General features: G+C 46.9%; 1 protein-coding gene across 1 annotated transcript in view; it reads left to right on the plus strand.

Moving 5' to 3' along the window:
- The first annotated feature begins 1,646 nt into the window (after positions 1-1,646).
- The window catches only part of LOC135247901 (rho-related GTP-binding protein RhoN-like), a 32,238-nt gene continuing 18,575 nt past the window's right edge, over positions 1,647-15,309 (plus strand). Inside the window, exons 1-2 of the mRNA XM_064321874.1 lie at positions 1,647-2,009; positions 3,095-3,182. Of these exons, the coding sequence (XP_064177944.1) occupies positions 1,908-2,009; positions 3,095-3,182 (190 nt within the window). The 5' untranslated portion in view covers positions 1,647-1,907. The remainder of the gene's footprint in view (positions 2,010-3,094; positions 3,183-15,309) is intronic.

Consider the following 15,309-nt stretch of genomic DNA (forward strand, 5'->3'; position numbering starts at 1 on the left):
TCTGATAATTGGTGTCAGCTTGCTGACTGAGGCCTGTCTCCTTCAACCAGCAGATGGTAAATGCACTAGGTAACACTTACATTTCTCTGTGTCACGTTAACCAGGCAAAGAAGAGGTTATCAGCCAAACACTGGCTAATATGAGAGAGGGAAGCTGAAGCTGACCATTCTGACTATCAGCTGCAGGTGCTGAATATGAATCATGTCAGGTGGATAGCTACTGATACACTGTGTTTTAGGCAAGCAAACAAAACAATACAGTCTGCTGAGGGACATGAGGGACATTTTCCACAGTGCATTTTGTGCATATGCAAACATGTAGTTGCACGAGAAGTCAGAAGAAGAGTTGTGTGTGCGTGTGCAGTCCTAGAAAATACAAGGCCTGTTAAATTATCAATAACCTGTATGGGTGTAGGAATTTTAAAATAGTCTTAATTGTTCAGCCTTTCGAAGTCGGCCAACAGAAACATCGCTCACCCTCATTTCAGCATCTAAACATAATTTTGCTGAGGCAAACCAGAAGTTCATTTACTCGCTTATCCAACAGATTAGCCATCGTCAGCTTCATGGCTCTAGGTGGCGACAGTACGCTACTTACAGTTCAGCGCAATTTCGCATAAACTAGAATTATCGTGTTCTGCACGCCTAAGCAATTGGTATTTGATTTGCGTTCCATTTCATTCTTCACTTCGTTTCATCCAGGGAACCACTCGCAGTCAGTCAGTTGTATAATCAATCAATTGTATTAATATACCGCCTTTAAAGGGCACCATCCTTCTCTCAAGAAACAAAACATTGGAGTTATGTAGCCTATCATGTTAATATGACAGCTACCTGAAATACATGCGGTTATGTAAAATATAAATTACTTCATAAGAAAACATAAAGGAATAGTTTAACAGATTCGTTATTTATGCTAAATACACAGTAGTAAGCCGCACTTAGAGTACCCCAACTCATGGGTTGGACCAAGTTTCTGTGGAAAGCATAGGGCACGATATAAGCGACATGATATAGCCTAAGGACATTGACATTTCAAAAGAAATTCCAATTAAAATTTGACCAATAAATAATAACAAACATGATGTTAAACAGAATTGTAATCAACGACAAGATAGATGAGAGCAAGGTGATACAATGAGAGAACAATGGTAAGACAATAATTATATAATATAAACAACAATGAATGCGATAAATGGCATATTTTCCATGCTATGGACTAATTGATTCAAAATAATACGTGCGTATAACGGTATGACGTATTACGGTCTGAGTGTATTTATCAAACCGTGCAAGAACATAATAAATGCAACTCAATAACTACAAGTAATTGACAACTATAATGACCACTACCAGACGAATGCCATTGTTTATATTTATTCAGATAAGTTTTTCCATTGTCATGCTTTTTGTCTGTAAAAGTTGTCAACTCGAAATTCATTTAGTTTACATATTTGCTCCCGAAGCCTACAAGCAGCGAACTGTTCATTTATGCCTTCCAAACTTAGCGTTTGGGCGTCATTTGTAAACACGCGTATGCACCTACATGAATAGAAGAATAAAAGAGCAGCACAAAGAAGCCTTTTCATTGGGCGGTAGTGGCTGCTGGGCGGCGCCAAAAGAGAAAAAACTTGAGTTTGCGGAAAATCAGGCAGTACGCGCAGGACGCGATGATGCAGCCGCTCAGTGCATAGTGTCACCGTGGGAACCGGAGACAGGAGTGGACAACGGGAGAGAAAGCGAGGGGTAGAGAGAAGAGGGAAATAAAGTGGTACAGAGCAAAGGAGAGAGAGAGAGCGCCGCAGCCGGTGTACACTTTTTGGGATTCTAAATTTCCTTTGTACCTCATCCCTGTCGGAGTAAATGAAGACACCGTGTCACGTTAAGACGAGACACTGACGGAGCACTATGGAGAGTAAAGGCAGCCGCTGCAAGATCGTGGTGGTCGGAGACACGCAGTGTGGCAAAACAGCACTGTTACATGTATTTGCGAAGGATTCATACCCAGAGGTAAATTGCTGCGATCTGGATGATTTATGAGTCACATAATTAGTCCAGTTGTATTCATTCTCATTATTACACGAACAGCGGTATAGTGAGTGATGGCACACAGAAAACTGTCAAGTTAAGACTGATCCACTTTGAGCGATTGAGCGAACGTGAATGCCGCAAGTTTAGAAGCCGAGGTATACTGGAGGTTGAAGTGATAATGACCATAAATTACAACCCTACAATTTATCTTTTTGGTCGGCTGTCTTGAGTCTCAGTAACAAGCTTGTCCGAAGTTTGCCGGGTGATATAGATTATCTTTTGCTGGATATTTTACTAGCGCCTGAGTGAAAGTGTATGTGTTATAATTACGGCTGGATGAGCTATTCTGCGCAGTAGCCTACTACACGCCGCAGCCACGCACAAAGTGAAGATAGGTACTCTACCTGGTAATGTGCATGCTTTTTTCATCCACCAGACCTTTTCATTAAATGAATTCGTTCATAAATTACGTATTTAAGTTAGTACATTTGTATCGCATTGGAAATAAATACACTGTTACAATTACTGTTTACTAGAGCAGTAACGCATTGACTATACTTAAATAATTCCAAATAAACGAGGGTACTTTTACTCTGCGTTTGATCTCCCTGAAAATAGCCAGTCCTAATCCTAATCCCGGTAGTAGGCCTGCAATTCCATATAATGTTTTGCGTTTAATACCGCTTCTGCCTCCTAATACAAATCAATTTTGGAAGTATACGACGAGGAATTACTGATGCAGATAAAGGTCAAGAAAATACCAGCTCAACAAATCCTTCCCTTGTTGAAGTAAAGTCCGACTTTACTCGTGGCCCAAATAACGTCACATCTCAATCAATAAATCGACATATTTGGCGGAAGATTTTCAGAAACGTGATGGCCACATGAGCGTTAGGATATTTAAATTAACACCAGGTAGAAACGTTTATTTAAAACCCCTTTTAACTGAAAGTAGGCTACTAATTCATGATTGGACAGATGTAACATGTTTATACGCTACAAGAAGCATTTGTAGCCCATTTGTGTGTTGGAATAAACAGATTGCCTTTTATGTCTCATTTCAGAATTATGTTCCCACGGTCTTCGAGAACTACACAGCTAGTTTTGAAATCGATAAACAGCGGATTGAGCTGAACATGTGGGATACGTCAGGTAAGGAATACTTTATTCAGAAGCCGTTTCTGTCAATGGTGTACATGTGAATACAGTACGTGGATACTTCTGTCAAAACATGCGCAAACCTTGGAATAATCAAGCAGAACAGATGGCAACGTCCCAGTGTGTCCGTGCTAGAGGGCTGATGCTTCCAACAAATCAAAAGCACGAATGTACTTTCAAGTGGATTGTTAAATGTAATGTTAGAAGGAACACAATTTAAAAGGCCTTGACAGAGGTACAGGCATAAATGTGTATGAATTATTTATAATTATGCTTTAAACCTGTATCTTGTGCACAGTGGCTTAGCATTTGGCTTTTTATGTAACCCTGGCAGAATAGGCGGCCTTTATCAATATACTTCCTCTTTTAGCAACAGTGACGTTGGCCGTGCCCACTTCAGAACAGACTTGTAAGTCGGGCTGACGTTTTGCTTTCGGCAGTTGCCTTATGATTGTTATTTTTGCTGAAAACCTCGGTGCCAGTCGTTCCCAACGGCGGCCTTTGTTTGCATTCCTCACTGCGCAGTGTGCGGACGTTCCCAGGCTCTGGGGCCTGGGCAACTGCAAAGGGGCCTGGGCCAGAATGACTAAATCGGTCCATGCGTATCGTGGCGAGGTGACCCCGCTTTCTATAGATCACACAGTGGCCCTGGCTTCTGTGCCGGATGACTTCTGTCTGCAATGTTGCCGTCCCTGTTTTTCCTCCTGTGAGCTACATAGCTGAACCTGCTCTTGCATAACCAGATGCTGAACTTGTTTGGAAGGCGCAAGGCGGGTGGCGATTGGTTAACCCAATGCTGCTTTATCAGAGGATGGCATACGTGACTGTAGTCAGGACAGATAGGGGTTAAGAGGAAAAATAATACAGGGCAGGTCTGCATTATGCACAGTACCCCTCCCTTAGATTGTATCTTCATCTGAAGCCTTGGCTGGGTTCCCTTTAAGATGGCACTAATCACCAGTATTGATACCCTTTATTGACTGAAAGTTTTGGAAGTTCAGGTCTTCTCATTTTAGAACACAGACATCTTATTTTATAGTTATTGGAGTGTAGGTTAATGGAGCGTGTCCACATAAAATGGGTTTTTGTCAATAAAAAAACATTCAGGTTTAGAACTTTTTTTTCCCCACTGTGCTGTCTTTTAGGGTTCTGGTGGCTTTTAAATGTGACAAATTGCTCTGTGACCCTGAAAGCAAACCTCCCAGTTCCGTGTCATTAATTTCCTGGCTACCGAAAGTGAGCACAGTAAAAATCAGAGCTCGGATTGCTTTGAATACTTTGGGGGACTGATAGCGTGATGGTGCTGCTCGTTTGCTCATTACTAACAAACCCTGATAACAAGCCAGTGATTAGCCTTTTTTTAAGCAAGATTACCCCTCCCCCCTCACTTCAAAATGATGTCATTCTATCAGCCTTGGCCTCAGCGCTGACTATGTGTGTTTTCACAAAAATATAGTTTTTCTGCTGATCTGCTGTAAGCCTTTTAAAGGAGCCCACACACATTCACAGATGGCACATGTGCGCACACACATAGGTATTCAGACGCTCAGACACGCACACGCTCACTCAGCTGAACTCGCGAAAACACACAAACAAGACGCGCGTTTGCTTTCTGCCGTTCCCTTCGCCGCCTTTCCGAGTCTCTCCCCCTCTCCCCCGGTCTCCCGTGAGCCCTGGCAGCAGTTTTGCCAGAGGCCACGCGATTTCCCCGCTCCGGCTGCCTCGGCAGGATCTGGCCCGCCGGTGCTAATTGCTTCGGAGACGTTCCAATCTGCAGCTTCCTCTGCCGAGCGAGCCCCGCAGTAGCGGCGTCCGCGGGACCCTGCTATCGCCGCTCGTAAAACGCAACGAACCGACGCCGCGGTCGACCGCCCCGGAAGCCGCTCCGAGCGGCGACGCGTCTCGCGCTCCGTCTCCGCTCCGCGGCCCTCAAGGACAGACGGCCCGGCGCGCTAATTGCATGCTAACACTTTCCTGTAGATGTTACCATGAGCGCGAGTTCACTTCTAACGTATAATGAGCTAATTAAGTAAGACCAGCAAACAAAGGCTAATTAAGGGACATTGTTAGTAAACTTTAACGCGTCTGCCTCGCTCTCCTTTGAGGCTGATGTGATTTACAGGCAAGGGGGAGCGGTAGCCCAGGAGGGCCAGTTCACACCTGTGGCTGCCATTTGGCCCCCAGGACGAACATTAACATTTAAAAGGTTAGAGGACCCATTGTTTTGCATGGCGACAAGAGGTTCATTACATTAATCAGTCTTAGGGTGGATGGCAACAGGAAAACGTCTGGCTTGTAATAGGAAGAATAAAGTGTGTGTGTGTGTGTGTGTGTGTCTGTGTGTTTTGTGTGTGTGTGTGCATCTGTTGAAAGTGTGGCGGGGAAAAGAAAACGATAAGAATGACAAGGAGAGAAAAACACTATGTGGGTTTTTCCCATGAGGGCTTGTCACAGTTTCCGTCCCTTTGAGCAGGGATTGGACATATTAACAGTGACATTGACATTCATTGCTCGCGCGAGCCAATCAGTGATGGCGGTTGGTGCTTTTGGGGGCAGAGTTATAGACGGTCAGCCTGCGTATGTGTCTAACGGACACAGCGATGCAGGACTCAAAGTAAATCGGCTCTTTCTGCTTTTCCCATGAGAACTGTTTTGCCGTGGGAAACAGGCTCGCCACAGCACAGAGCCCTGGTTCATGCACTGCCTTTGAGAGACGTCCACTACAACAGTCCAGATACTCCATTTCCTCAAATATTTTTCAAACGTATTTTAATGTTTTTAATGCTTTGTAACATGCCAGGATGGACGGCCAAATATTTAATTAATGCGAAGAAAGATTGAATCGAGGTACTGCGTATTTTCCTTTGCCTTTGCACTGGCCTTTGGTGTGCTTTTGTATTAAAATATTTGTCGCCTCTGCATAATTTGCTTTCAAATCCAGTTGGGCAACCTACAAAAATTAAAAGAAGAGATATTGTTCTCACTAATTTGCCGTGTTTACGCAATACACATGCGGATTATAAAAAATTCTGACATGTTGCGACAAACACAAGGCTGCATCTTCGGCGCGGTTTGCATTCCTGTCAAACCTCCTTAGTCTCCATTGTTTAGTCAAGCATGCCCTCATCCCGTAAACACCATTGTTGGCCACCGCGGACCTTTGAGTTATGTTTTCGACGCGGCGGAAGGATGAACGCGTTCCGTATCTGGCCTCCGTCACTTGAGCCGCGCAGCTTCGGTTATAATAGGGCTGTTGTGGTAAACGGCTCAAAGATGAAATGCAGAAACAGAGAGCCTCCCGGTGTGGGCTTTTCAGGATGTCAGGTGGATGAAAGCGGATCTCACGCTGCGCCCGCCAGCCAGATTTCCGGTGCCGATTTTTGGGGGGGGGAGCGGGCTCTTAATAAGCACTTACCGCGCGCTGATTGCCTTGTTTGTTCGTCCCGACGCTCTCGTCGGTGCGTTTTTCGTGCTTTTGTTGTCGTCGCTCCTCTGCGAATAGCTGCGCTGTGTGAGATAAACACGTCTTTTCTGAACGATTCGCACTCGGAAAGTTCGCCCGAGAAACGTTCCGCCGGAGAAAATTGCGATGACCAATAGTGAAACAGCAAAGCCGTCGCCGTAGACACCTGCGGCGTGCCTTTCCCTCGCGGCAGCGGGCTCGCTGGAGCATTAAGAATTTGAAAAACCGTGTACTCTTGTTGGTTGCTGTGCTGTATGACAGCCATTTACGGTTCACATTTTGCCCTCCGGTGTCAGGCCTGGAGGGGTGTACACTCGTCACGGTGAAACCAGTCGACGTTGAAGCACGGTATCAGAATCGATACCACCTCCCAGTCAGTCGGTCAGCGAATCTGTCGACAGCTTTCTGCGTCTGCCGCGTCGGCAGAAGGCTGCGAGTGCGGTCGGTCTGGCGGTTTTTGGAGCAGGAAGGCCTGAAGGACCTCATGGGTGCTCCTCATCGGTTAGCCTTTGCTGCTGCCTCGGGAGGTTAATAGAGGCGAATCAGTGAAAACGAGCCCGCTCACTTCTCCACGCCGGCCTCTCAAGCTTCGCTTTCCTTAGAATACGGGCACCGCAAGCCAACCAAACCGCTCCGATGGGCACACTTGCTAATCCCAGGATCTATTCTGCCTGCAGCCGTAATGGATTTACTCAAAGGTTATTCACACGTATTTCGGTGTGTGTCCGTATGTCCGGTAATGTTTTTTTTTAAACTCTATTTGTCTCCTTGCCTCCAAACTGAGGAATGTTTTGCGGGTTGCCCTTATCTCCGGCGCAGCAGCAGTACGCTATACGGAAGCGCTAGCTCGTGTTTCTGTGCTGGGAGTCTCAGTGGGAGGGCGACCCCGCTGGCTCCCGTCTCCCCCCGGAGCTGATGAGAGATGGCCGCGCTGGCAGTTAGCGGGACCCCCGGGCCCAGGGGACATGTTAGCGGGGCCCCGGTGGGGAAGCTTCGGCGTGACCTACGGGGCTGGGACCCGGCTACGCTAGGCTCTGGGAAAGCACTTTAACCCAGGACTGTGGGGCATTCTGGGACTGTTCTAATCCCACGCTTTAATGACCTCCCTGACACCGTGCGGAGATGTAAGGACACCCCCGTGAACAGGGGGACTGGACGGCGGAAAGCCTGAGCCAGAGAGTCATGCGTGTCTGTTCTTCGGGTTCATTCAGGGTTGATTCGTCTGTTCTGGAAAATGGTTTGCCCGGAGTCAAACTCATCCTGCCGTGACCTCTGAGCTCTCTCAAGTATATATATATTCAGTGTAGTCCATAAGTATTTGGACAGTCACACAGTTTTTGTAGTTCTGGCTCTGTACTCCACCACATTGGATTTGAAATGAAACACTGAATATGAGGTTAAAGTGCGGACCGCCAGCTATAACTTGAGCATATTTACATCCATATCAGGCGATCCGAGTAGGAATCACAGCCCTTTTAATACGTAATCCCCCCCATTTTAGGAGAGCAGAAGTAATTAAGGAAGGGGCTGGTCTGCTGTTTCTTAGACATTCAGTTTTTCTTATTCCTCTGTTGAAGCAGTGCAGGGAGATTCTGAAGGGAGAGTTATCATTAAAATACTCCATGACCTCAGCCTCGGGACTTCCTCCCCCCCTCCCCCCCCCCGAGCTCTCGTCTTTTTCATCCGTCCGCCGAATGTGCCCTCGGCCACCGCCTCGCGGCGCGGCACGTCCGTAAGAACGGAAGGGACCGGCTCCGGTAACTCATTAGTCAAACCCGGCGGCCGAGGGGCCCAGGCGGCCGCGGGGAGGTCGCGGGTGTCCGTGCCGGGCGGGCAGCGGTCCGCGCCGACGGGGGAGACGCGGCGTAATTAACGGCGCGGTCCCACCTCTTCGTTCGGCGACCGGCGGCTTAACAACCACGGCCGACCCCCCCCTCCCCTCCCCCTTCCCTCCGCAAGGTCATGATTTGCACACACCTCCTCTGATTCCTCTAATGAGCGTGACACCGGATTACCAGAACACCAGCGCTGTCTCTTCTGCTCTCCCCTTCCCTTAGAAGCGCCTGTATCTGGCTGCCGTTTGAGCGCTTTTGGGTATTTATAGATTTCACCTGATTCCTCATACCCCCCGTCACTGAGCCATACTTCCTTTCACCCGATAGTCATGTGACTCTCAGTCAGCACATGTTATCAGTTCATGTTCTGCATGGTAGCTATCCGTTCATCTATATCCGTTTCCTCGTCTATATGGGCATTCGAACTGACTCACAGTTCAGTGCAGGGCATACTAATGTGAACAATTTACCATTGAATGAAAATATTTAATTATTGCCGCTTTCCTAACTGTAATTGTATGTTTGTATCAGTTACATGTTTTTATTTTACATAGTAAATATATATATATATATATAAAAATTTTAATGTTGACTTAATGGGCTGTATTTTCCGTGGCAGTATGGATGGGCACAGTCAACAGCATGGCGTGTGGACGCACTGGGCGTGAATGTTGGTATTTGCGTGACTAGACGAGGAGGGTGCAGCTCACAGAGCACGGTGCAGGTGAAAAATGGGCTGGATTATGACGAATATATTATCAGTGGGTGGGTTGCAGCTGAATTCTCTCATAGTCAGTCAAATGACCTCTTCTCATTCCCTTTGAGACCGGGGTGCAAAGCAGCCAGGCATACTGCCAATTTTTATGATCTACCAAAACCGTCTGCGCATCAATTTTGTAGTGCTGTCACTAAAAAATGGATACTGTCACTCTAATAATGCATTTGTTTTACAAGGTAATGTATAAACTTGCAAATTAAACTTATATAACTACAAATATAAACTAATAATATCGTGCGCAATTTATTTTTCCAAACTTTTTTTAAAGTAAACTATTCATTTTTTTAAAAATGTGTGGTAATTTTGCGATCGGTCTGGTCTGCGATTTGCGCCACAGTTCAGCCATAAACTATTAAAAACAGAAATAAATACATGAATCAAAATTATAAAAAAAGAATCAAGTAATAACAACGGACATAAATGCGGAGTATGCATTTTGCCTGTTTGTGGGGTTTATATAAAAGTGTAATTCGACAGCATATGATTCACAAAAACCACTGATTGCCTTTTGAATAGGCTGTGATTATGAGCACATGCACGCATTGCATGGGAAAGCCCCAAAATTAGCATTCCGCCATACGCTGGGCTGCAACGTACCCCGCAGACCTGGTCTGAGCGGGCGGGTGGCGAAGGCGCAAATCGCGGGCCAGGCCGATCGTAAAATTACAATGCGCTGCACCAGAATCGCAGTCCACTGCTCGAACCTGACTGACACATCCCCAGAAGCGACTCTCCTCCCACTTTGGTGCGCGGTGAGTCAGGAAATTACAAAACAGCTCAGGTGTGTCAAAATCCGTAAGAATAATACCACTTAGACCGTGCGACGGGTTGCAACGTGCCATTCGCTGGCCGGAAAATAGAGTCCAATTATATTCCTTTTTTATTGTTTTTATATTTTTAAATGTACAGTGTTTCTTTCCTTATAGGTGGGAGTACAAATGAACAGCCTACCGTATTACTTAATCAGAGCACCAACAGGAACGGCATTCACCTGATCTAGCAGTTACATTTGTGTTCGTGTGACGCCCCGTATAACTGGTTGGTACAGATAGATGCGTATGAGCCGTCTATCTATATGCTTATGGAAATTACAGCCAGCTCTGTTTACTTTTTTGGTTTAATGGGGTTTGCGATGCTTGGCCTGCACCCCAATCTCTACAGTGCCGTTAACCAACCTGACTGATTGCGAGCCACATGTTGGGGGTATTGACCCTAATCTACTTCAGTTTACAATATACAGAGTTTATTGACTCTATCACTCATCACCCAGTAATTACTCCAAGTCATTTCCTTAGAGGGAGCGATAATTTATACGTATGAGAGTGCGCACTCAGTGCTATGGCTGTGGTCTCTCCTTGTTATAAATGTCTTCCCATACAATCTATGATCTGCCTCATTACATCTGGTGGGATTAAAAGTATCAGTATTTTATATTGGGTCGTTTATTTAGAATATTGCTCCGCAAGGGTATATAGTAACAACAGAGCAGCATCCCGTTAGAAGCTATGCTATGAGGACGGTTCCTCTAATCTCAGGGCAGGGAGTCGGTCTTGAGTTTGGGCATTTAGAGCCCCTGCTTTGTTTAGGCGAATACTCAAACAGGCCTATTAGGGAGTCGGGGCAGCCCAGCGCGGTGGCATTGTTCTCCGGGTGAGACACGCTTGGTTTCTGGGAGGACACGGACCTGAATTGAACGGAGGGAGAGTCCCCCCTTGTCTTGTAAATGCATTACCTTCCATGGGAATCCCAGCAGCCCCGACCCGCTGACCCCTCTATTGGTGCGTCAGCTGACCAGAAAAGGGGGAAGGAGGGAGAGAGGAGGAGCGGGGGAGGAGAGAGCGGGGGACACACAAAGAGCCTGGGCAACCCAGCAGCTGGGACTGTTTTCTCAGCTGGGGGGTTGGGGGTGGCTAAGAAATTACCGGGATTGATTAGATGGTGGAGGAGGCTGGTTGAAGCCGGGAAATAATATTTCACGGCAGTAATAAGCGTCCCTCCCACTCCCCTGAATCTTCTGCCCCCCCCCCCCCCCCGAATGGAAACTGTACATTAGGGCCTGCACATGCGCCAGTGGGCCTGGTGTCACTCAGAAAAAGAAACTGCTGAAATTGGTGCTCCATTTCCTGTAGTCAGCCTGCTGGATAATTGATATTGAGCCTTGTGACCAAACTATGGGGAGATATATTGAGTTAAATGTCTCTGTCAATCTGAATGAGCATCCATAGCGTGTGTGTTTCCACAGAGGGAGAGCTTCATGTTTAAATGTAATGCAGTCTTGACCTAGAATTGAAGGCTGCCCTACATATGCTATATGAGTCTAGACCTTGGAGTGGCTTACTAATGTTTCATTCTGAATAAAGCTCACTTTTCACTCCGATCATGATGATCGTATAAAATACAAACCTGCCACGAGTTATTGAGCCGGATGTAGAGAAACGTATAAACTTTCTGAAGGGAATAACCCAGTGACAGCTAGTCGGGTAGACTGATTTGACTACACAAAGCTTTTGAGTCTATATATGGACTCATCATGCGGGCTGTGAAATGACGTAATCCTCACCTTCTGAGAAGTGCATTTCTCATTTCTCAGTGTTACGGTTCCCACGCCACACCTGGCTTCCGAATGCGGGTGACACAAAATCAGACCAAAACAAAGAGCATAACAGTTTAACTTGGCCTGGACCTGCCTAACCAGCTCTTAGATTCGGGCATCAGTCATCGCAGACCAGGAACTCTGGGGAGGTGCTTCTGTCTCCGGGCAACTTTCCGCTCGAAACAGCTTGGCGGCTGGGTCTGATCTCGGCACTCGCGCGCTCCCGCGATCCGAGCCCTCGTGCGGTCGGTGCAGTCGCCGCGGCGATACCCAGCCCAGCGGCTGGGGTGCAGTCAGTCTGTTCCCCAGGGGGCGCTGCTTATCTCCATCCAAGTCTTACTGCCGCCATCACTTATTCATGAGGCCATCTATGAACTGGATCACATATTATTTCTTCTCTCTGTAAAAGCACGCTGAGGCACTCTCAGTAAGAGGCACCTGGATCCATTACTGGTTCTGCTCTTTGGGGAAAAAAACTGATGTGCTGAGGGGAATGGGAGGGTGTGGTAGTGCTATTGGGAGTGTTTTGGGGGGTTGGCGGGGGGAGGCATGTTTGTCTCGCGTACAGAGATAAAAGCGTTTTAAAGGGCACCGTCTGGACGTTAAGTGGATGAGACCAGCAGAAGCTCGTCCTCTCCCTTCGCATTGCAGCACCCCTGGAGCCGAGATCACCCGAAACGCGAGGGGACGGGCAAAATCAATGCTCCCCGCATTTTACAAATGGCCCTCATTTCAAGCCCCGGGTCTCGTGCCGAAACCCAACCCCGGGCCCTCACAGCGGAGAGAGGGGCACTCAGAGAGCACCAGGGGAAGGCCCGTATCCTGCTGCCCGGACCCCCCCTCCTGTCACAGCTGACTGGTCCAGATGCTTTCCCTCATTAATTATGCAGGATCCGCCTGCCAAATGGTGACCTCACCATCTCCTCCCCACAGTTCTCTTCCCTGTGGGGAAGAAGGTCTGTTGGTACCACGGGCCCCGTTCACAATGCACTTACTGGAATTCAGTGAGGTTTTTTATTTCCAAAGGTTGTGCATGAAGTCTACCAAAGCCAAACATAACATTTATGAAAATACATGCCAGCCGACTTTATAATATTTAATTTATATATATTTTAAAGTATATATATTTACTTAAAACATATTTCAAGAATATTTCATTTCTATAAGATATATTTTATCAACAGTCAACAAAATATGAGCACATATGTTGAAAAGTTGGTTACAAATACATGGTAAATATTTTTATAGTCCAAGAGGATCAATTGTAATATATCAGATTTATGACTTATGATGGTTAAAGTTATAGAACACCTACAGGACTGTCTTTATCAGTTGATATATTTATCGTATAAATACTAATGTTATTCACATAAAAGTGTTATGAAGCACATATGAAGGCTTCATGCTGTTATTACACACTCTTTCATAGAAAGTATCCAGTGGTGCGTAAAACTCAGCAAAAAGAATTGGAGTGCTTCTGTAAAATTCAGAGGTTTCTACTGTTCATTCCCATTTATCCGAGTTAACTGATGTGCTCTAGAAATGTGACAGGAAGGGGTTTTCTGTCCAGGACCTCTTTCAGCAGTGTGACAGGGATGTCCCCTTAGTGCTCAGCAAAGATGTGATGGATGTGAAATTGGGGGGGGATTCGTTTATAAATAGCGTATGCTCACCTCGTGCGTTGCTATCTGTCTAAAACGCGTCAATAACAAATAAATGGTACCTTGTAACCATGGCGACACCAACAGCTCAAAGGGCGGATGAGGAGAGAGTCACCCTTTGATATTTACTGTAGGCAAAGGACAGGATCCAGAGAAATTTGAGATGATGTGCCTGCAGTGGACCGGCGTCTAACAAAACTGTAGGGAATATAGCAGGACAGGGTTATGACATCCGCAAAAATCAACATGCACAATAAGAGTTCGCAAAGACAAACCGTTTCCTGAAGTGCTTTCTCTCTGCTGTTTCTATCCTATGATGCCGGATTGTGGCATTTTTTTATTTCAGTTTATAAGTAGCTCTATACATTTATGAGAAACTCTGCATTGCCTGTGGTAGCCGACACCCTGCGGTGCCAAGGAGAACTGATACGGGCCTGAGAGCCCAGGATTTCGGGTTGCAAACCTGAGCACAAATCATTCAGAGCACACAGTAAAATGTTCAGTGTTAAATCAACTCTTAGGGAGTACATGTGGTCCCAGCTGGACATAGGGTTGAATTAACACCGGACGTTTTACTGCGTAGATTCGGCCGGTAAAAAGGGGACGCAGCGGCCTCTCGGCTAAAAACCGCGCGCGTCGGACCGAACGCAGTGCGTCCGCGCAACAGGCGCAGCAGCTGCAGAGGGAACCTGCGGGCGCCGGCCCAGGCCCTCCCGTCATTAATCACCGCGGCTCCTGGAGGGCCCGCGCCCGCGTCCCGCGTCCCGGGGCCCCCCCGCCTTGGCAGGGAGCCCCCCCTCCAGCGGCCGCACGTCGCGGGGAACTTTTTCCGAAAAGTTCTCTTTTTTTTTCCTGCATTGCAGCACCTCCGGAACGCGTCCTCCTCGGAGGGGAGAAGTGCTGATGGAGGGGAGCTCTGCTCTGCTCTGCCCCTCTCCCGCGCCCGCCACCACGCACCCTGACTTTGGTGCCCCCTCCGCTGCATCCAGCCGACTGTGTGCCCTGAATATCAATCAAACCGGCGGAGAGGGCTGTCGAAGCCCTTTATGAGATTATTACAATGCCCAAACAGAATCCCCTCATTGCTTTATTTCCACGCTAAAGAAATTGGAAAACATTTTTTTTTAAAAGAGGGAGAAGCCAAGGAAAAAAAAAAAAAAAACGGTTTCATGCGTGCCGCTTTACGCGTTAAAAAAAGGAAAGAGGATTGAATTTGGCATTAGAAAGCTTTGGCTGTTAAAGGGGGAAGCCGAATCCATTACAGTATGTTAATCACATCTCCTTGATCTGAGAATTGGACCACAGCCTCTGAAGCTAGCCCCTTTTGTCTCTCACCTTCTGCGTCGTATTTCCCTCTGCGTTCCTTACAGATACCTCGACTGAAAGGGAGCAGACGTGCAACCCGGTGTTTCTGAAGGCAAATTCTAATCCGATCAAACGTAATCGCATTCCTCGTGAAAGGGAAATCCCAGATTAATGGAATCGTGCGTTTCCTGCTTAGAAGCATAACAGAAACCTATCGTGGGGATTACGCAGGAAAGGGGCGGGCTTCGCTGTAAGAATTCAGGTTTTGCATATTTACTCGTGATATTCCGTGGCAGACATTTTGCCTGCCCGTTGAGGAGCTCAGCCTCTTCCCTTACTGAGATCAGCCCGTCTGCTAGGCAGTGTCTACATAATGAGTATCCTGCAATGCATGATTGATTCAATCACAGACAGGGGAGCTCAAAATGGCCGCAGACCCCTTGATTAATTAGTTCGCCAAAGTATTAAGAGTGCAGCCGTACACCT

This window comes from Anguilla rostrata, chromosome 2 (genome assembly GCF_018555375.3).
Source record: "Anguilla rostrata isolate EN2019 chromosome 2, ASM1855537v3, whole genome shotgun sequence".
Lineage (NCBI taxonomy): Eukaryota > Metazoa > Chordata > Actinopteri > Anguilliformes > Anguillidae > Anguilla > Anguilla rostrata.